Source organism: Diabrotica virgifera, chromosome 5, assembly GCF_917563875.1.
Source record: "Diabrotica virgifera virgifera chromosome 5, PGI_DIABVI_V3a".
Taxonomy (NCBI): Eukaryota; Metazoa; Arthropoda; class Insecta; order Coleoptera; family Chrysomelidae; genus Diabrotica; species Diabrotica virgifera.
In genome coordinates this window covers 232,495,400-232,519,666 of record NC_065447.1, presented here as the reverse complement: position 1 = coordinate 232,519,666, position 24,267 = coordinate 232,495,400, and the positions used below count along the sequence as shown (strand labels likewise).

At 32.0% G+C, this 24,267-nt stretch overlaps 1 protein-coding gene across 1 annotated transcript in view; it reads left to right on the top strand.

Moving 5' to 3' along the window:
- LOC126884722 (uncharacterized) overlaps window positions 1-21,327 on the top strand; it is a 64,586-nt gene extending 43,259 nt beyond the window's left edge. The window contains exons 2-4 of the mRNA XM_050650848.1: window positions 14,612-14,807; window positions 17,314-17,491; window positions 20,049-21,327. Of these exons, the coding sequence (XP_050506805.1) occupies window positions 14,612-14,807; window positions 17,314-17,491; window positions 20,049-20,266 (592 nt within the window). The 3' untranslated portion in view covers window positions 20,267-21,327. The remainder of the gene's footprint in view (window positions 1-14,611; window positions 14,808-17,313; window positions 17,492-20,048) is intronic.
- The last annotated feature ends 2,940 nt before the right edge of the window (window positions 21,328-24,267 follow it).

Sequence of the window (24,267 nt, the reverse complement as noted above, 5' to 3'; positions counted from 1 at the left end):
TGAATCTATCTTTGCGTGGTTTTTCGCTTATAATTTGTAACTGTTTGTGATTTTATGACCAAGGTAAGTTGCACACGCTTGTTTCTTTACAACGTTAGTTGGTAATACTTGTAGGGTGTTTAATTAGCTTTAGTTTAGTCTAAGCAAACGTTTTCTTACCAATCGTTTTCGAGTGACCATAGCTTGATGAAATAAATCATGTGCTTGGGGCGGAATGGGGAAGTCCGTTTGGGGCGGAATGGGGAGGTACCCCGTTCCGTCCACACTTTTTTATTAAACAGAAACTCCATATTTAACTACTTTCCTTCTATTTCAGATGGTTTGAGTATACAAAAGGAAGACAAATAGACAGTCATGGTCTACTGAAAGTATGAATAATGCTGTCGAAGCTGTTATTTCTGGTCAAGTAGGTTATTTGAAGGCTTCAAAGCAATTTAATGTTCCCAAAGTACCTTGGAGAGATCCTGGAGAGACAGGATAAGATCCACAGTACCATATTGACAAAACAGCAGGGAATTTTCAAGCTGTCTTTATCGAAAGGCAAGAATATGAGCTCATGAGCTATTTGAAAATTATGGAGTCTCGAATATTTGGTCTAACGATGAAAGATTTGCGTACCTTAGCTTATCAGTTAGCTGTAAGAAATGCCCTAGCCCACAGATTTAAGAATGAAATCGCTGGCCAAGATTGGGTCAATAGATTTTTAAAGAGAAATTTTATCACTTCGGTAACCTGAGTCAACATCTGGCGCCAGAGCTATGGGATAACTGTGGTAGTGATGAACTTAACATAACTTAACATAAAATGACTTTCTCACGTTACTTAATAATTGGACTTAATAATTAAAATTATTAAGTTATTTTTTTATTAATTTCACTAATATTGTAATGGCTACTTCATTGTGCCCCGGTTCAGGGACAGAACGGGGCAATTGACATTGTTTAATATTTTAGTGACAAACTTACTGTTCTTGTTCTTATAAAAAAATAATATTTTAATATAATGTTAACAACATTACAATGAGTTTATATAATGATATGCAGCTTAAATAATTAATCCTAACTTATTTTTAAAAATCAATTTCAACTTAGTACCCCATTCCGCCCCGCCTTCCCCTATTAGTTAAACACAGTATTTTTAAAACTTTTTTGGCTCCTAGTATTTTCTCGAAAAATAGTATTTATCGACATATTTTGAATATTTGTCAGTCACCACATATTTGTATATGGTTAAGTACGATTATTATAGACCTGGTAATATGTAATATGAAAATTTATTTATAATTTACATGTTTGGGTATATTTTGCACCATATTAAAGAAGAAGCCACATCTCGATAAAATGTGCTTATTGAAAAAATACCAAGAGGTAAAAATTTTTTAAAAGCACTGTGTTTAACCAATGGTACTGAGAGAATAGTTTAATTGGAACGTACACAAACACTTGGGGTTTAAAGAAACGAAACCCCCATAAAATTGTTATGTTAACATATTAAAAAAGAAACCACATCTCGATAAAAACTGGCTTATCGAAAAAATACTAAAAGGCAAAAAAGTTTTAAAAATAAAAATATTGTGTTTAACTAATGGTATCACAATAATAATTTAATTGGAATGTACACAAAAGTTTGGGTGGATTTAAGTGAACAAAACCCCATAAAATTTGTATGGGGTGTACAAATTTCACTCTTTTTTTAAGATGTTCCTGCCATAAGAATGCCACATGTTTAATTTCAATAAAAAATCTCTAAGAGTTTTCGATATATGAAAAAAAATCGATTTTCATTTTGTAACTTCAAAGGGCTGTAACTTTTTTGTGTGCACTATTGTATATAGGTGAGGTTTAATCAACCTATTTTTGACCTCAGAATCTGTGGTATAATTTATGACCAATCTTTTCGAGACACTCTGTATATTAGACATTTATAAATGTATTACTATCATACGAGTTCGAAATGTTTGGTGCATTTGAGCTTGCGGACTAGGTAGTGATTATCTAGTAAGTACTTAGTTCTTACACTTTTACGTTTGCATGGTTATGGAGTCGATTTTCGTGACTCTAGACGCGAAATTTTCCTTTATTTCTTCTTTCATTGTTACTATAGGGAGTTCTCGATGTAGATCTTTGTTGCGGCTATACCACGAAGCGTTATGTTCCTTGGTATTCGGTTTTGGACTCTTTGAAGGCCGGCATAGTTACTCTGTAACAGTCCTATATCTGTAGACCATGGGACGATTCTGGTCTGAGCATTTTTTTGTAAACTTAAACCTTGTTTTTGATTTAAGTGGTGAGCTTCTACCCAATAATCAATACATTTAAATTCTTCCATTTCAGTTTCAGTTCATCAGTTTTGTTTCTGATTATCACTTATTCAATATGTTTAAAAAATCTATCGAACCGCACCAAACACGACCCCCACGGAGGTGGGGTGGAGGGTTACTTTAAAATCTTAAATAGGAGCCCCCATTTTTTATTGCAGATTTGGATTTCTTACGTAAAACTAAGTAACTTTTATTTGAGACATTTTTCGAATTATGGATAGATGGCGCTATAATCTAAAAAAACGATTGTTGGAAATGGAAAATTAAATTAAAAATGGACAAGTCCCTACTAAAATGGAAAACTTTAGTTAACTTTTTTAGTTTTAGGACCTACTCTTCACAACCCAATAGTTCCCCAAAGCGCTCGAGTGACTACACATTTAGCATACTTTGCTCCCCTACCATAAATTTTTAACTTTTTCTGTACGGATCAGATTTCGTAGATATGAGTATTATTTTTAGTATTATGAATTTATTATTCCAAGTGCTGATTTTGTTCACTGTATTTTAGGGGATGTGTAATTGTTTCTTCGATTGTTTTACCGACTGTTAATATTGGAGTGTCGTCTGCAAATGTGGCCAGTTTAATATTTTCTGTAGCAGGGATATCACAGGTATATAATAAATAGAGTATGGGCGCATACTGCACTGCGGAATTCCTGCTTTGATTAGTATTAGTTCTGAATATTCGCCTTCCTGTTTATCTCTAAAAGTTTTGTCTTCCAAATATGACTGTATTAGCTAGACATAGTGGATCGAAAATATTCCTTTCAGTAATAAGCCTTTGCGTCCAATGCTTTTGCTATGGCTAGGAAAATAGCTGAGCATATTTTATTCTCTTCTTGAGATCTCTCTATAATATTTGTTATGAGTTTATTAGTTAAATTTACTTTCATAGTCCAGACCCAATACGAATGATAGTACAGTGTATTAATAGAGAGCACCACAAGGAAGATAACTATTGCTGCTGCCAGAATAGTGCAGATGTTACAATTATTGTTTAATAAGGGCTTTGATAACGATATGTAAAATGATTTTTTTATTCTCTTTTGCATTTTGTTGCCTAAAATTACTTTAAATATTTGTTATATTTTTTTATTTAAGACACTTTAATTATGCTGTGCTTAATGATGTTGTTAATTTTTCTGTCATTGCTGCTCCACTATATTTCAGTAATTCGTTTGCCATTCAGTTTTTATCTAAAGCTATTCTGTTCTTTAGCTTTTCAAATGTTATAATTTTGAGGAAACAAATTGTATATACTCCAAACTGTTGTTGAGAATTTAACGTCTTAATAAAAACGGCTGTTGCAGATAATATAAACATCACATTCCTGGTTGAAGAGAATCCCCTGTCCCACGCAACTCCAGCGTACATTATACAATTGTAATTTTTGTGTTTTGTTAACAAGAACCTGCACCCAAAATTTATCAAAAATATGCATCTACGTGGGTTGTTTAGGTATGTATGTATGTTTCAACTTTCTAGTGTGGAGTCAATCCTTATGATGGAGCCTACTGGCGCCATTGAGCTTTAGGCACGCGACGTCTTTCGTTTTTCGCTTTAAATTTTTTGTTTTGCAATGCGGGAGAGTCATTCTCTGGGTGCTATAACCATTGACGTATCTTGCGGGATTTTCTCGTAAAAATAAAAAAAATATCTCATAATAAACAGCCGACACAGGAATTGAGAGACTAAATTTAAGTGCATCGTTCGCTTGTTTTTTTTTTTATTAATATGTTGATGATATTTCTGTAAAATAGGGTTATTATAAAATTTTATTGCTATAAAACAATGTTTGGGATATATAAATAAGAAATATTCAAATATTCATTAGAAATTACTTTAAGTTTCGATACCGTATTAAGATGTCATCGGGCATGGCGTCAAGAAGACCGAACACCAAGATCGATGGGTACAAGGTAGAACTGAACAGCAAGAAACCGTCAAGATCGTCCCTTAAGGTTGATGCCCTACTGTTGCAAATCGGTGGTTTCCAGACCAATGGGAAGACCAATTGGGATGCAAACAATTTATAGACGAATTTGTAGTTTTGATCTATTTTCATTTCGGCTATACTGAATTGAATACCGGATGGTGAATTGGAAAACGGGCCATAGGAAACTCAATGTAAAATTCTAAACTGTTGAATTTCTGCTTCCCTAATTATTTTACATCAAAAGACATTAGAAATTATTTGTAGAGGATTGAAATCTGTATTGAAAACAACTGTTAAAATTGTTGTACGAATTAAACATATTCCAAAATTTTGTAAAAATGTAATACATTTTTCAGTTTTTCAGCCCAAAATTAGGCCACATACAGTGCAATACTGTGTCACAATGAAGTTGTTATTTTCACATTTTTGAACTGTCAATATTTGTATTTTATCATTTACTGTTTAAAAACAATACAGTTGACAAGATACCCTCAGTTGCGGAGAAAGTATTAATAATAAAGATTTTTTATTCAGTCAATGGTGTGAGCACTGTCAGTTAAATAGTAACGTGTGGCCTAACTTTTACACACATACCTACTCTGGCAAATGTATTATTAGTGTAGGAAACAGAGGTTGATCCTTGCAAAATGGACACAAGTCCGGGTTTTATTTTTTTTTGGTATATCAAGGGGTGCTTATTATGAGACTAACATTTTCTTAAAAAATTTCGCCCCGGAACCCCCCTTTTCACCCCTTTAAAATTGGTAATTTGTGGTTTTTGCGGAACGTAGCCCTTCCTGTACCTTTTGCAAAAAATTTCTTTTATAGAAATATGAAGAGGACTATATTTTCTACGATTCATTTCCCAACAGCATATGTCTATCATCCACCGTTTAGTCGGGGTGGGGCCTCAAAATTGACAAGTTTTTAAAAAAGATGTTTAAAAAAATTTTTTTTTCCCTAACTGTACCGGAAATTAAGAAGAAATCCTGAGGCAATTATTCACAAATAAGTGACTGATTTTTTGGTATAGGTTTCACTTAAGGGTAATTGCCCTTTTTTAATTACAGGGTGTTACATTTTAAAAAACCCTTTTTTATAACATCTGAACCGTTTATGATAGAGTAAAAAGACTTTCAGCGATTTTCCATGTACTGATGCTATTTACAAATTTGTATAATGCACCCCATTTTTTCTTCGGAACCACCCCAAAAAAAGAAGAATTAATAAAGAAAGTGATTTTCTTGGAATCCTTCACACACAATGCCCTTTATTAATATACTTCATATATCACTCTGTGCATTTTATTATTACCCATGCATGGACACCGATTGGTGTCCATCGCACAAAAGCGATTTCCTAGTGCAACCCCTGTAGCAAAAAAAAAATAAATAAAATGGTGGGTTGAAAAAAAAATTTTGTTTGCTTTTTGATTCATATAGGCATATGCTTCATCAATAGTGTTTTGTAAAAATATATATGGTTTTTCCAACATCCCTGCTGAAACCACCCCTATCCTTGAAAATATACTGCAGAAACTACCCCTATCCCTTGGCGAGCATGTTTTTACGACTTTCTCATTACCTATGCATTCTTTTTAAACAAAACTTATACAAGGTTAAAGATCACTAATTACTCTAAAAATTAGGTCCTATTCATTTTTTTCGTATAAGCAACCGTTACGGCACAGTGGCACCGTAAACCTCATATATGCTTTGGCGGGCTCCAGTTTTTGTTTTTTTTTCGTCACCTGTTCGTTTTATTGATAAAGTACTTATGTAAAATAAAACAACACAGTGTAATCTACAAATTATGACCTATGCAGATTTTACATTCTTTGCGCCCCAAAGCAACAGTGGTGGCTCAATTTTTGCATATTTTCGCCACCTACACAGAGGGGTGATGGGGCCATCACCTCCCCTCTCAAACCAAGTGATATTATGGTAAAGATTATAAAAATATTCATTTATTTTTATAAAAATTTAGCCAATTGGCGCCCCCCTCTTAACGATGCTGGATCCGCCACTGTCGCTAAAGCATAAAAAGTACGCCATTCTTATAAAAATAATCATATACCTAATATAAGTATTTCTATAAAAATAAATGAAAATTTTTATATTCTTTAAATATAATATCACTTGGTTTGGGAGGGGGTGATTGCCCCCATCACCCCTCCCTGGATCTGCTACTGCTTAGCGACCACTTAAGGGTGAATATTGTGCTATTAAGGTAGCATTAATGCAATAAAATGCGTGTAGGTGGCAAAAATATGCAAAAATTGGTTTTGGGCCACCACTGTGGCTTTGGGGCGCAAAGAATGTAAAATGTGCATAGGTCATAATTTGTAGGTTACACTGTGTTGTTTTATTTTGCATAAGTACTTTATTAATAAAACGAACAGATGACGAAATAAAAAACAAAAACTGGAGCCCGCCAAAGCATATCTGAGGTTTACGACGCCACTGTGTCGTAACGGTTGCTTATACAAAAAAAATGAATAGGACCTAATTTTTAGAGTAATTTTTAGAGTAAATCTTTAACCTTGTATAGTTTTGTTTAAAAATAATGCATAGGTAATGAGAAAATCGTAAAAACTTGCTCGCCAAGGGATAGGGGTAGTTTCTGCAGTATATTTTCAAGGATAGGGGTGGTTTCAGCAGGGATGTTGGAAAAACCATATATATTTTTACAAAACACTATTGATGAAGCATATGCCTATATGGATCAAAAAGCAAAAAAAATTTTTTTTTAACCCACCATTATATTTATTTTTTTTTTTTGGCTACAGGGGTTGCACTAGGAAATCGATTTTGGTGTCCATGCATGCAGGGCCGCGTTTAGGTCAATTGACGCCCTAGGCAATTCTCTAGTGGCCGCCCTTCAAACATGTACCATTTTTGCGAAATTTGCAGAAATTTTTATTTAAATAAGAATACACTAAAAATGGATTTAAACTACGATGTTTAAATACCTACAATAGAAAAAATTGTCATTCCAGTTCGATCACATCAGAGATTTCTTTTCAAAAGAAGACTTTTCAAAAAAAGACTTTTCAAAAAAATTTTGTTCTTGACAAAATCGACAAATTGTTAACACTTTCTTGCGTCATACTTGATGGGAAATTATTTTTTATTCTTGACATTTTTGAAAATGACCTTTCAGTAGACACGTTGGCAACTGGGAAGCACATATAAATGTGCAAAGTAATGTCAAAATTAGGGAAAATATCTTTCAATCTTAGTGCAGTCACTGAAGGTTTTCACCTCCGTTTTTGTTGAACCTCCATCGATTTTCATGAAAATTGGTGAGTAGTTAGAAAATACCTCAAGGAACAAAGGTGACATGATGCCAACTTGCGCTTTCACCGTGGCGGTGAAAACTACCACTTTACGTGGGGGTGAAAAAAATAATACCATAAATCGATAGAGAGACAAATTCTAAGCAAAATTTGTTATATAAAGCTATTAATATAAATCAATACTTTTTGAGTTATTAAAGATCAAAGATTTTATTTTTTCGATGTATCTTAAATAACGGGAAAACGATCCATTTTATAAAATATACCTGCTAAGCACTTGTGAAAGTACTTTGGAGTACCTATCAAATGAGCTCCAGTAGAAGTTAATAGCATCACAATTAAGCAAGTTATGATGAAAATAAGAGAACCCTTTAGAACATTTTAGGAAAAAGTGAAAAAAAAAACATACGCCATTTCCACAAAAATCAAAATTCATAGTAATCCTTAGAAGAATTTCGTTATATTAGCATAAGTAATGATTTCAACAATTTTGACCAGTTTAGAATGCATATTTTTGAAAAAAAGATGTAATTTGTTTAATAAGATTATGTTATAAAATGCATCATTTTCCGTTATTTAAGCTTGAATACTTAGATTTGGGTACTCGCCGAAAAAATATACATTCAGTTACCTATAACTCACTTTTAGTTAAAATTAAAAGATTTTTCCACTAAGGAGTTTATTTCGTTTTCTATTAGCTTTAATTTTGGTAATAATCTTATAGTTTTTGAGTTATTTATGAAAAATCGGTAAAACACATGCATTTTTCTCGCGAAAAATTAAAATCTTTGATTTTTATTAACTCAAAGTATTAATTGATTTTAATAACTTTATGTAACAAATTAAGCTTAGAATTTGTCCCTCTATCGAATTCTGGGGATATATCTAATAAAATAATTTTCAGCCTCGAGAAGACGTGGCATCCATCCCTAGGGTAAAAACGCAAGTTGACGCCATGTCACCTTTTTTCCTTGAGATATCCTCTAACCACTCACCAATTTTCATGCAAACCGATGGAGGTTCAACGAAATCGGAGGTAATAGCTCATATCCACCTTCAGTGACTGCACTAACTCTTCTTTAAATATTAAGATATGTCAATTGGTGATTTTATTGTGATATCCAAATGACCCTTTAAGTAAATGCATCCATGTATGAATGATGTATCTTGGTCGTCTTTATTTTGTATCAGATTTTCAGCTTCTTTAATAATTTCTTCATTGCTTAATTTTGGAAAATCTGTTAATAACACGAAAACGTTGATAAAAAATAAGTCGATAAGATTCCAGACGTCTATTCAGGTCTCTTATCAGAGTGTCGATTATAACATAGAATGTGTGGATTTTCATCTCATCACTAGCTGAAAAGTTTAGTTGATCATCGCATCGGTCCCCTCGTCAAATTGAATTTCTCTTTCTTATTTCTTTGTATGTTTTATTTGGGCACAATTTTTTGGCTTCTTTGCGGTAAAGTAATTTGAAAGAACTTCATACTCTTTAATGACAGAACTTAGATCCATAATGTTTATATACAAATATTTTTTTACAGTATTTTGCCGCCCTCTCTTAATGTGCCGCCTTAGGCAACTGCCTATATTGCCTAATAGATAAAGTGGGCCTGCATGCATGGTTAATAATAACATGCACAAAATAATATATAAAGTATATTAATAAAGGGCATTGTGTGTGAAGGATTCCAAGAAAATCACTTTTTTTATTAATTCTTCTCTTTTTTGGGGTGGTTCAGGGGAAAACATAGGGGTGCATTAAACAAATTTTTAAATAGCACCAGTACATGGGTAATAGCTGAAAGTCATTTTACTCTAGCATAAACGTTCAGACGGTATAAAAAGGGGTTTTTTAAAATGTAACACCCTGTAATTAAAGAAAGGGCGATTTCTTCTTAATTTCCATTACAGTTAGGGAAAAATATTTATTTCTAAAAACATCTTTTTTTAAAACTTGTCAACTTTGGGGCCCCACCCCCACTAAACGGTGGGTGATAGACATATGCTGTTGGGAAATATATCGTAGAAAATATAGTCCTTCTTCATATTTCTATAAAAGAAATTTTTTGCAAAAGGTACAGGAACGGCTACGTTTCGCAAAAACCACAAATTACCCCCTTTAAAAAGGTGAATAGTGGGGTGTCGGGGCGAAATTTTTTAAGAAAAAGTTAGTCTCATAATAAGCACCCCTTGATATACCAGAAAAAAAGTAAAACCGGACTCGTGTCAATTTTGCAAGGTTCAATCTCTGTTACCTACACTATATATTTTTAAAAATTTTGGAATGCGTTTAAATCGTAGAACAATTTTTGATTTTAATAGGTACAGATTTCAATCCTTATAAATATTATCTCATGACTTTTAATGTAAAATAATTAGGGAAGCAGGAATTCAACAGTTTAGAATTTTACATTGAGTTTCCTATGGCCCGTTTTACGATTCACCACCCGGTATATATCGCCATAATTGTTCTGAAGGGTGCAGATAACGATTTGCTCGAGACAAGGAATGGAATGGCGCTGTTTTTAGTGATGAATCTCGATTAATTTTAGGAAAGGAATGTAGGATGGCTGAGCCAGAGTCAGAAGACGATGTGAAGACGAAATTTTTAGTTTTTTGTGGAACAAAACTAGCACCGCTCTGTGGGGGCTATGTTGTGATGTGCTAACCCTTATGGTTCAGGTTCCCCTCTAGTTTGTGCCAGAGAAAACATGACAGCTCAGCGATACGTAGAAGAAATTCTGGAACTTCATCTAGCCTACTTACAAACGCTCCAACATCTATTTTTTTAGCAGAATAATGCAGCGCCACATATTGCGAAGTCACCATGGATTTCTGTAAACAGGCTGGAGTCAATGTTTTACTTGGCCTCCTAGATCCACATATTTATTCTCAATTTGGGACACGATGAGGTTTGGTAATTTGAAGCACCCTCACCAAATTTTAGGATAAATTTGGGAGGCGTTAATTTTTAATTTGAGCCTAAAATTATATACTCCAGAAGGTTTTTGGTTAATGTTGTGGCACGGAGGTGCATCAACACATAATTAATTGATTTACCCGTGTAAGTTATGTCAATCATATCGAAATTGTGATCATTTCTTATTTTGTTTGTAAGTTTGTCTGCTGTTTCACATATAAGAGTTAATTAGAGTGGACACACGTTTAATTGTTAAACGAATATGGTCCTTATCGACGCTTACAATTTTGAGCACACCAAATTTGATTTACAAATATCAGTTTTTCGAGCCAGTGAACATTTTATGTTGGAGGTCAAAGTAAACACTGTTAAATGTAGTAATTGGAGCAATACCAATACACATTGGTTAATTGGTTTAGGAAAACTCATATTCAACACTTTTTTTGCTATCGTTTTTCATGGATGGAAATTTGATTGGGGCAACTTACTTGGATCAAAGAAATTTTAGAAAACAACGATGACCTGTTAGAGGATTAGATAACCTTTCAGGAAGATGGCACTTCCTCATTATGGTGTTCAGGTTCAAGAGTTTTAGAACGAACGTTTCCTGCACAGTTGATTGGTCATAGAAGTGCAGTAGAATAACCAGCTATATCTTTATATTTTAATCCCTTATATTTTTCTTCTGGGTTCACTTGAAATCAATCATTTACGCCATTCAATTTGAAAATATATTTTTTCTACGAGCGTGCAAAAATTTCAATTTTCGCGCACGCGTTTTAGTTTAGAAAGTTTTTCTTTTCCGCACGCGTGTTACTTTTCCGCACGCGTTTTATTTTTCGCACGCGTTTTACTTTTTCGCACGCGTTTTACTTTTCCGCACGCGTGTTAATTTAGATATGTTAATATGGCCTTAAAGTAATTATAATACATGCAATATACTAATATTTAGATATTATTTACTAATTTATTTCAAATATATCTTATTGTGTTCATGTTTTAATGAAATTAACGCGGGAATTCGATGAAATAAAATAATTTTGACACAATATTCGAAAGTCAAATCAGTAGAAAATAACAGTGGTTTTGAATCGTCGTCATGGAAACCAAGATCGTCGTTATGCTTACTAATTATGCTGAAAGTTTGGTTTTGACAACCTTGTCAAAGAATTAATTTGTGTACAGTTGAGTCCTCGAGTCTTTACCCGTGCGTCATCATTTAAAGCATACGAAATAAGTTGGAAATCTATTTCACGTAACAACAACTGACAGAAATGGGCTACTGTTCCGATTACGGGTTTTATTTTAAAATTTGACGTTATCAAATATATAGAATGTCAAATGTAAGTTTTGCTTCCAAATTTTTGTGCAGAATTACAGCTACATTTGAAGTAGCTTAATAAATTCTTTTATTATTATTGATTAATAAATAAATATACAATTTATAAAAAAATTCAATAACATATTTTATTTTTGTTATTTTATTCACTTTGACGGAAATCTAAACACAATCATTTCTTTACTGTGTGAATGACGTTAGCTTTGTATGTTTTAAATATTAATTGCCAAAATATAATTATAATTATCCCGAGGGATATAACCCAATAAAGGAAGAAGAAGAAGAAGAAAATATAATTATTTACCTTAAAATTTCAGAGCCCAATATAAAATTAGTTGTGAAAACAACTGTTTGTGTAATATAAAGAAACTTCAAAACGCAAAAATTAGACAAAAACCGCAAACAATTCAACTGACTGACAGCCACAAAAATAAACAAAGCAGAAACGTCAAACAAATTGTGCTTAAAATATGAAAACATACCGAATCGTCTTTTTTTGTACCTATCTCTTTTCAATGCACTGAGTCTAGATGGTTCATAAAAATAACATATGTTTTTACTTAATAACAAACGGCAGCTGGTTTGTCATGAGTTTCATGCGTGGAAGAGAATGATGCTAGCATTGTATAACTAGACCATTGTGTAGATAAACAATGATGCTAGATAAAAAGTTTGTGTTTTATCTCGCCAGGTATTAATGACGCACGGGTAAAGACTCGCGGACTCAACTGTATGTATTTTCAGTAGTAATTGCACAAGAGCTCTGAAATTATTGAATTTTTCCCGAGTGACACTTTGACAGTTTTAATTTCACGAGCCGAAGGCGAGTTAAATTATGTCAAAGTGTCACGAGAGCTAAAATTCTATATTAATTTCAGAGGTCGAGTGCAATTTGTTGCGATTATTTCATGAATAAAACTGTTCAAAACCAAAATTTTATTGTAATTTATTTATGTAAGTACCATTAAGAGGATCGGTACGTATTTTCGGCTGCAATGCTATTCAAATGGGGATTCATTTTTTTCGAATCCTGAGAAAACTAATAAGTATTTTTGAAAAATTTAAACGCAGAATGAAAGATTACGTTATTAGCGAGGGCCGAAAGTCCCTGAGAACTTCTATAATGTTTATTTTAATAAGTTACAGGGGTGAAAAAACTAAGAGAAAATTTAGTGTGATTTTTAATTTCAAATATCTCATTCAAAATAAACTTTTTATTTATTCTAAGGGACTTTCGGCCCTCGGTAATAATTTAGTCTTTCATTCTGCGTTTAAATTTTTCAAAAATATTTATTGGTTTTTTCAGTATTTGAAAAAAATGAACACAATGCCGTGGTAATATTTTCCAAATCTGTCTTTGTCTTACAACGCACTCAACCGAATATAATATTGTCAGCATATATTGTCAGTCAGACACTGACAATCAGTGACAATTTTAAATATTTGAATCGGGAATATTTTGAGAAATTGATTAAATATTATTGATATATAGTGTATTTGATAAATAATTGATTTAAGACGTGAACTTAATAAAAAGTTATTTATTGTGTATTATTTGTGGAAGATCCAAGCAGAGAATACATCAGATATATCCTGTGATCCAAGTATTTTGTTGTTAGAGATGTTCAAAATTGTAAGCGTTCCAAAATAACAACATATTATTAAAAAATCACTTTAACACTTTTCCTCTTTTCTCGATTGATTATTAGTTTTTGTTGTACAAATAAATTATTAAAATCACTGAAAACATAGTTAGTGAAAAAATTATCACATTTATTAACTGAATTAATAATTTGCAATTATAAAAATAACAGTTATCCAAGAACATTCAAAAGCCATCTCTTTAAATTAATTATGACATTTTCAAGTAGAATGACATTCTAGTAATGTTTACATATCCACACCAGTGTGAATTTTACTACACGTAATTTGCCGTGTAAAGACAGAAAAAGTAGGGATACACGTAAAATATTTGCGAATTATGTACCCATAGCCTTAAACACACAGTTTTTATAAATATTTGACGATTTAAAGTCATCACTTTTATAATTTTTAAAACATTAATTGTCATTAATGTCACTGAATGTATTTTTTCGTAGCAACGAAGGGCATCTGACGTAATATACTTAACGACGGGAGATTATCAAAAATTATCGATTTAATTCAGATTTCTGTAGCTTTCTATTGGTCAGAATCTCCTATGAATGAAATAATCATATTAATTAAATTAATTGATTAAGATTTGGTCATTTTTTAAAGACACTTAGAAAAAATTTTGTTCCTAACGCTTGCAGAAAGTCTCTTTTCCACACTCGACTGCTTGCTGAACTCCCGCTTCGCGTCGTTCGGCAAACTGCAGTCGCGTGCGGAAAAGTCTGCACTTGTTAGGAAAATAACTATATTAAGATATGTATGGTCTGCGTTTGAAAATGTTATTATTGCATGGAAGTTAGTGGGAATCATTTCGATGAATATATTCGTTAGTTTAAACCTTTTTGGTCATTTATTAATAATTATTTGTTCGATTTTGAAAAAATTAAAAACTAAAAAAGTCATCGGATCCCTCGTCCTATTAAAAAAATGTGGGCAATTGAAACTTTCAGTAAAAAATTAAAGATGCAAGATTTTTTTAGCATTAAAATTTCCTTCGATATAAAAATCGACCTGTTTCTAGATTTTTGCCAAAACATTTATTTTGCCGAGTTTTAGGGGGTTCAAATTTATGATGGGATTTTGTGTATTAGTAGGTAATAAAAACACTTATACTAAATCGAATTATTATTTTGTAGATTATTCATTGGTCTAGTCACGTTTGCCGCCCTCTGTTCAGCTCGACCAGCTGAGAACGATGCTGACTACGATGAAGAACCAGCACCTCCACCAAAAAAACCAGCGAGGCCATTAACCAGCAGAAGGAATCCACTAAGCGGTAGAACTAATGGAAAAGCGGCAAGTAGCACCACTACAACTACGCAAGCACCAGTGGTAAGTTTTTCCTCTATTTTTGTAGAATAACAGTAGTTATTTTACTATTTATTTAAATTGTTTAATCAAATGATTATACAGTGGTGAGCGCGTCTACTAACCGGCAAAATAACGCAAAAGCTGGAAAACATAATACATTGTGAAGTAAAAAGGTATGAAACTAGTAGAGGTGGAAATCATCGATATAAACGTATAAAATTAACATTCCATTACATAGTTGTCCACCTTTAGACGTATCGGAGGAGTATGAAAACTGTCACTGTGACAGGAGAATTTTATAAAATAGTCCTATCACAGACGTCTAAAGATGGGAAACCATGTAATATAATGTTAATTTCTACGTTTAGGTATATCGATAATTTCCGCCTCTACTAATTTCATCTCTTTTTATTTAACAATGTATTATGTTTTGCATCTTTTGCGTTATTTTGCTGGTTATTAGCGTGCTTATCACTGTATTAGGTGAGGTAACGAAGCATTAAACCTAGGCATGCAAACCTAAGCAGTAAGATGAATCCTCATGCAACTTTTTGCATTCGATTCGAGAGAGTGTCAGGCAATTTTGTGAACTAAATTGATCTCCGGCAAAAAATTTTATGCATAAGAACATGCATTTTCAAAGTTCATTTCGAAGAGATGGAAAATGAAAAATTTAGAACTCAGGAAATATTGACGAAAATAAGTTCAATTTGAGTTCAATTTTCAAATGAGTGTCAATACTTCAGATTTGTACATCACATACAGTTTTAACAAGTACACATTTTTAGATTTTAAATCCGATTATTTTCTAAGATAAACTTAATCTGCTGTCTACATTAAACAGCATGTATCTATTGATTAGATACGATAATGCGACAAGAAAACAACTTCAAAGAAAAAAGTGGAAAAGTGTCAGTCATGCACCTAGTAATTCTTACTAGATCGACATAATTATTTAATGACTTTTTGATTTATAAGTTACACGATTAAAGTGACATCAGAATCGAAAGAAATAGTTTACAATGTAGTTAAAGATGTATATGCAAAAACTCTTTCTTGATGTTAATCAAACCGACATTAAACAACATGTAAATACAGCCACACGCAGTGAAAGGATTATTCAAGAAAGCATTTTGCTTAACAATGCTGTTAACAAATAGGGAGTTAAATAATGCATTACTTATTTGATTTATGATAAAACGGAATCAATAGAGATACACCTGGATTATTTTCCTCTAAGAGTTCTAAACTATGAAAAAGCGTTCGATAGTGTCGAGATATGGGCGATAGAAAAAGCTCTAAATAAGAGCAGAATAGACTCCAGGTACAGGCAACTTTTACATAACATATATAAAACAGCAACTATGACAGTCGAATGGGAAAATAAAACAAACAAAACTAATCCCATAGCAATCCCTAGAGGCGTAAGACAAGGAGATGTAATATCCAGAAAACTCGTCATCTTAGCTCTGGAAGACGTCTTTAAAGAACTGGAATTGGAAGACATGGGTATCAACATAAACGGAAAGAAACTTAATCAACTCAGATATTGCGATGATGTTGTTCTTATTACAATCAACCAAGCAGAACTAGCCACTATGCTGACTCAACTAGCACAAGCATCAGAGAAGATAGGATTAAAAATGAACATGAATAAAAAAATCATGACAAATACAAATGACAAAATAAATATAAATAACGTAAATATTCAGATTGTTGACGAATAGGTAGATATATATATACCTGGGTCAATTAATTAACTAATAAAGAGAACCAAACCATTGAAATACAAAGAAGAATCAAATTGGATTGGGCAGCGTTTGGAAAGTTAAGATGGATACGAAAAAGTACAAAGATACAACAGTACCTAAAAACCCGTGTATTTGATCAATGCTTCCTTCCTGTTCTGACGTATGGCTCTGAAATATGGACATTAACAAAGGCCAGCATAAACAAAATAGAAATAACTCAGAGAAAAGTGGAAAGATCCATGTTGGGAATAAAACTGCAAGACAGAAAATCACACAAATGGATAAGAGAGAAAACAAAAGTAAAAAATATAACTGAACATATAACAGAGTTAAAGTGGAGATTTGCGGACCACAATGCGAGACAGGAAGATAAGAGATGAAATGCTGAAATACAAAACTGGAGACCGTGAACAGAAGGAAAAGGAAGAGGAAGATCTCACATGCGATGGAAGGATGATATTGTAAAATCTGCAGGAACTCACTGGAAAAGCGCAGCCAAAGACAGACACATATGGAAAGATTTGGGGAAGGTCTATGGCCAAAGTTGGATAGAGATGGGCTAAAGAAGAAGAGAGTTCTAAAGAAAAGATTATAGCGTTAACTATAACTTTCTTCTTAGCCTTTTTCTCTTTTTTATGTTAGTGATATCTAAAATCAACTTTGAGGTATTTGTTAAAAAAAAGAGATATTAAAATGACACTAGCTGAAATATGATATTAATCACCTTTTCCAAAACAGGTTTTTAAAAAATTTTAAAATATGTTTTTTTCTGACAGGAAGAAGAAGAAGCTGTGGAAGAAGAATATGATGAGGAGTTACCGCCAGAACAAGAACCAAGTTCGACGACGGAAGCCCCTAAGAAAAATTTTCTTAAAACTGGAGTAGTTAGGCCATTTAGAAGCAATGACGAACTTCTGGCAGCTTTAAAAAAGAGAAGGGAGCAAGTAGTCCATAGTAAGTTTTATATTAATTATATAGTAAAAAGGTTCTGAAACTTTTTTGTGGTGTCTTCAAGTTAAAATTTATTTTATATGAGATTAAACCTCACCTATCCTATATATGAGATTAAATCTGAGTCACAATTCAATCAGCTAATACTGGGAGACTGTGTAACAGTCAGAATTTACGTTGAGTCTACGCACATCCGGATGCAAATGGAGACGCAGAAGAAGAAATGGCTTAAATGAGTGACCTCACATTAATCCATGATCCTAAACTTCCACCTTTCAGAGCAGAGTTTGTAAAGGAGGATCTAACGGAGAAATCTATTTTTCAAGTATATTGATGTACCAAAGTACATAGTACATTATATAGTATAGTCCTATACCAAAAACAGTCAGTATATACCGATTGGTATAAGCATTTCTCCAATTGTCGGACTACAAGCTATCTCATTCAGAAGATTTAGACTAAAAAGGTTTATGGAAGATACGATGAAAAACTAAAAGTGGTATACTTTGAATTTTCGGCAAAATGATTTTTATGGTCAAATTTTGAATTTGAATTCTGAAATTATGCAAATTGCGAAAGCTCGAAGTAGAAAAAAAATCGAAATACGACTTAGAACTTGTTAACCACACTGTATATTTATTTTATATTTAACACCGGATATTTTTTAAGACATCCAAACATTAAATTTTTTTACAATTATAAAAAATCCAGGGCCGGATTAAATAATATTGGAAAAATGTTCCAACCCAAAAAAACACCCTGTGCATTAAATTTTTTTAAAATAGATTTTGCATTTGAATAGGAGATGAAAAACTAAATTTAGTGGTGTACTTTGAATTTTCAACAAAATGATTCTTCGGTTAAAATTTTGAATTTGAATTCTGAAATTATGTGAATTGGGAGAGCTCGAAGTAAAAAAATTAAAATGTGACCTAATTTTAATTAATACCATTATTTAATCTAAATTCGTAAAATGTTAACATTTCAGTGTTTTTTTATTATGGCGACAAATAATTCATAACAAATATTCACCTTTAATTAATGAATAAATAATAAAAAGTCCACAAAAAATACATAACTTTAATAACGTTTGGATATCTAAAATCCAAAGTTTATAACGATGAAATAAATAGTAGGGATGAACTTCTTGATCGGATTCGAGACTCCTTCCAAGAAATGAAGAATAACCCTGACGAAATTAGGAAGTCAGTCAGACAAATGACAAAAAGGGTAAGACTTTGTATTTCACAAGGTGGAGGCCATTTTAAACAATTACTATAGTTTTAATAAGTTATTTTTTGGAAAAAAATTTTTGTTTTTTTTTAATTAGATAGTTCGTTGATTAAAGTTATGTATTTTTTGTGGACTCTTTATTATTTATTCATTAATGAAAGGTGACTATTTGTTATGAAATATTTGTCGCCATAATAAAAAAACACTGAAATGTTAACATTTTATCAATTTAGATTAAATAATGGTATTAAGTAAAGTTAAGTCACATTTAAAATTTTTTACTTCCAAACTCTCGCCATTCACATAATTTCAGAATTCAAATTAAAAATTTTACCAGAAAAGTCATTTTGCCAAAAATTAAAAGTATACCACTAAATTTGTTTTTCATCCTCTTTTTAAATGCAAAATTATTTTAAAAAAAATTAATGTACAGGGTGTTGTTTTGGGGTCGGAAAATTTTTCCAATATTTTTTAATCCGGCCCTGGATTTTTTATAATTGTAAATAAATTAATTGATTGGGCACCTTAAATAATATTCGGTATTAAATATAAAATAAGTATACAGTGCTTTTAACAAGTTGTAAGTCGTATTACAATTTATTTTCCAATTCGAGCTTTCGCAGTTCACATAATTTCAGAATTCAAATTCAAAATTTGACCAGAAAAATCATTTTGCCGAAAATTCAAAGTATACCACTAAATTTAGTTTTTCATTCTCTTTTCAAATGCAAAATCTATTTTAAAAAAAATTTAATTACAGGGTGTTGTTTTTGGCTCGGAATATTTTTCCAATATTTTTTAGTCCGGAGCTGGATGTTTTACAATTTTACATAAATTAATTTATTGTACACATAAATATACAGTGTGCTTAAAAAGTTATGAACCAAATAAAAAATGGCAAAATAGATAAAACACCCAGTATCTTTGTTATTAATGAAGTAAGACCCATTAAGTATGGTATTTTTGAAACCGCCTAAGTGTCCTGTTTCTACAGTTAACGTATGTTACTTTCCCAATGAAACACCCTGTATAGTACTCCAGATAATTTTAAAGGGAAAATAGATAGCAAAAGGGGTCTAGGGAGGAAGAGACACGCGTGGTTGCAAAATTTGTGACAATGGTTCGGATTGTCATTTGTCGAACTATTCAGATCTGTCGTAAACAAAGTCACAATAGCCATGTTAATTGCCAACATTCGGAACGGACAAGGCACGTAAAGAATAATAATAATAACAAAAAATTCAAGTTCCTACTTTATGAACAAAAATTTTATTAATTTTATAATTTTTAATAGATGTCAATAAAAAAAAATGATTTTAACTTTTAGATAAGATCACAAACCCAGTTCAATCGAATTCAGAAGTACAAAGTGCCCCCCCAGCAGCCGCCGCTGAGAAAGAAACTTCCAAGAAGAGCAGCACATCATCTGGTAGGAGGAATAGATTCAATGCTAAAGAAAAAAGCCCAGAACCAGCAGCAGAGGAATCTCCAGCACCAGCAGCTACACCTTCTAGAACAGGAAGAAGATTTGGTGGTAGAAGTTAATTAATTTCTCTTTTATAGTCTTAGATCCAGCCAGTTTCTAAAAGAAAAAGACCGATATTAGATTTGGAATAATTAATATGGAATATACCATTATACAGGGTGTCCCCGAAAATAGTGCGTTACTTTAAGGTATGGATATAATACACAATGTAGAACAAAAAATTCCTATAACATTTTTTTCTAGTTTACCGTTTCCAAAAAAAAAAATTACATTGTTCGCCATATAAGCGAACTTTTATTTTCATAAAATTAACTAATTTGGCATCACTGTACAAGAACTGTTTGTGATTTAGTTTATTGACACCACAAATTGTAGGTCAGACAGGTACACCTGCAAAATAATTGTACCACCCCATGTTTGAAAATCCAACAAAACAAGAATTTGTTTGTTTGTTTAGGATGAAGACAGGCTTTAATGTAAATACTTATGGCTAAAATCGTTAAAGTGCTGCAACTATTTTTGAATTGGGATTGTCTATGTTTAGATTTTTGTATACATAGTTGTCAGATTTCAATTTGCATACCAAAATGTATTTTGGTTTTTTAGCCAAACGGTTGCATTTAGAAAAAAATGTTATAAGACTTTTTTGCTCTACATGGTACCTTCTACCTATACCTTTAAGGAACGCACTATTTTCGGGGACACCCTGTATTCTTTGATGTATTCATTAAAATGTGAACATGAAAATGTAGAAAAGCGTCTGATTGGTTCTGAGTCTATTAGTGTAGAAATAAAATAAAAAATTGTTAAAATGGGTGAGTTTAGGACTTATGTTGCTGTGAAAAATTTGAAAATCTCCTGTATTTATAAAATATATTGACTTAGCAAGAGTTACTTAAAAATGATTTTCTTAATTTTTGAGCTTATCTTAATTTACACATATTTTATTGTCTTAAAATAATGTTCAAGGAATTCTAAATCACTTTTATTGTTAAATTTGTAAATATATCTATTTGGATCAAAATTTTACCTAGCTCTCACTCATTTGTCGTTTATCTATATTTTGTTATAAAAAATTATTTAAATCACGAATAAAAACTTTTTAAATTGTAAGAAAAAATATACGTTTTTTATTCTTTGGTGTATATGTATCGATATGAAGATCAGGCAGTAGTGGAGAAGGAAAGCAACCGACAAAACAGAATGGAAGAACATTATTTAGCAGGCCAAAAAATCACAGAGAGTTGTAGCACCAGGAGAAAAAGAAAAATATTTATATATTGGGGTAGGTATATCCATACATAACGATAGTTTTCAGTAAAGATACAGTCCATGTGGTGAGACCCCTCCCGTCTGAACAAATTTCTGATTCGGTTTCTTTGTGGATTCCTATTCAAAAATGTTCCCTTTAAACAAATATGTATGAAGGGTGCCGTCCTAAATATTTGGGCAGAATTTTTTTAAACAATTTTTTTAAACAAATACAAAAGATCAAATTTTTGACCCGAAAAATAATTTTTTAGGTTTTTTCGGTCTTTTTAGTTTTAGGTAATTATAAATAAGAAAGGCATCTTGTGATTTTTCTAAAAAATTGATAGTTTTCGGGTTATATGCGATTTAAAATCTGGAAAATGCGAAAACACGAATTTTCAAGGCTTAAAAACTCATATTTAAATTAGTATTTTTGAGGTTGCCAAGTACTTAAATCCTACTATAAATATTCATTTTCACGATTCTGAAGACTGATCGGGTCTAACTTCAATTAACACCGTTGTTATATAACTGTTAATTATGCGTGTCCATCCGATTTTTTTGCCGGTGCGGCGCGCTCTATTTCTAAAATCTCCTATTTTCCTCCGAAAAATTTATTTTATCTACTCTATGTCATATTATGTATAAGTTTTTAGTTTGTGAAAACTGTGTTTGTGCGTGAAGGGTTTAAAGTGTGCGTGAAGTAACAATGTATTTTAAATGGGATTTACTTTTTCGAACACTTACAATGGGTTTTTTGGCACACTTTCATATAATCAAATATCCTTAACTTTCGCGTTGTCATGGTGATGACAATATGAGCAATGACTTACAACAAAATTTTTGACAGTTTTGTGGTTTGAAAGTAGTTAGGATTTTTAAATGTCAAAGTTCTAAAAATTGTAGAATAGAAATGAATTCCAGTGACGAAGAGTTACAGTTTTTTTATTTGTTTATCGTAGATAAAATATTGTATGAAACTGTGCGTGAAGTACTTTTTGCAAACTTACGCGATGTATAGCACTCGCTCCGTTGTTGCTCGTGCTCTAAAAATCGCGTGCGTTCGCAAAAAGCATACTTCACGAACTGTTTCATAAATAACTATTTTAGATTATTTGGGACATTCTAAATAAAATACATATATAGGTTTCTTGTCATTTGACAAATTTGTCATTTTTGTTCTTTGCAAAAACTCCAGTAGTCCTTTTTTTCCGAAAATGGACTTATGCCATTTATAGATTGAAGGACTAATTACCTACGTTCCTTGCGTAAGAAACTTCCATTAAAGTTACAGTAGTCCAAAATATAAGCGACAAAAGTATAGGCGATTCCGCATAAACCCCATATATCAAGCGCAATTCCCTTTGTTAATGACTATTGGTGTTTTTGCGGGAAACTTTATCGCTTGGCTGTCAGTAGGTTTTTATAGGTTAAAGTTCCTTCGAATAGTTGTGTTGTGTGATTTTATAAGTAAACACCATTTTTCGTTCATTTTTTATTTTGGTTTATTACTATAAATATCGTTTTTCCTATAAATTAATGAACAATTCCTGCAAAAACCCCATATGTCAAATGAATAAATGTCCTTCATAAATAAACAAAAGGAAAAAATAATGTTATTTATATTGTAAACTGTGTGTAATCATCAAAATAATAAATCACTAATTTGAGAATTTCCGTAAACTTAATAGGGTTCAATTAAATAACTTTTTTTAAATATCTCCGATGTTGTAAAAAGTGACATATGGGGTTTTTGCAAAGAACGCCTCATTTGTCTCAAAAGTTAATAGCTTTAATGTTATAAGCTATTTAAAATCCGAAATTGCGTATTTTCGCATTTTTCGGATTTTAAGTGGCTTATAACTTTATCTCAAAGAATCTAAAAATATATTTTTCGGAGGAAAATAAAAGATTTTTGAAATAGAGCTCGCCGCACCGGCAAAAAATCGGATAGACACGCATATTTAACAATTAAAAAACGACGGTCTAAATTAAGGTTAGACATAATCGCTCTTCATAATCTTGAAAATTAATGTTTAAACTACAATTTAAGTACTTGGCAGGCTCAAAAATACTAATTTAAATAAGTTTTTAATCCTTGAAAATGCGTATTTTCGCCATTTTCAGATTTAAATCACCTACAACTCGAAAACTATCAATTTTTGAGAAAAATTACAAGATATCTTTCTTATTTAGAATGGTCCAAAAAACCAAAAAAAATCTTTTGGTTTGATCTTTGGTTTGAAAAAAATAGGTGATCTTTTGTATTGGTTTAAAAAAGTTGTTTAAACAATTTCTGCCCAAAAATTCCGCCCGGCACCCTTCAGATTTGTTTAAAGGGAACATTTTTGAATAGGAATCCACAAAGAAACCGAATCAGAATTTTTTTCAGACGGGAGCGGCCTCAGTACATGAACTAATAGGACTGCAGTTCAATTTATTCCTTTTTGGCACTAAACCGACTGGGGAACAAATAACCCGTTAAACCCGTAATTTTCTTTGCTCTTCATATACTGGTTGATAGTGTTCTATGTATTTTGTGAATCGTGTCCAATAGTCTCTTTTTATGCTTCGTATCTTAGAATTGATGTTTATTTTTGTATTGGTATTGTTTATTGGTATTGCTGATTGCAGGGATGCATAATTTCACCGCTGATATTTAATCTGTACTCAGGGCACATTTTTAAAGCGGCTCTCAAAGATATTGCTGAAGGCATCTCAATAAATGGAGTCAAGCTCAGTAACCTGCGGTATGCAGATCATACAATAGTGTTTTCCAATACCATAGAAGGGCTGCAAAACTTAATGA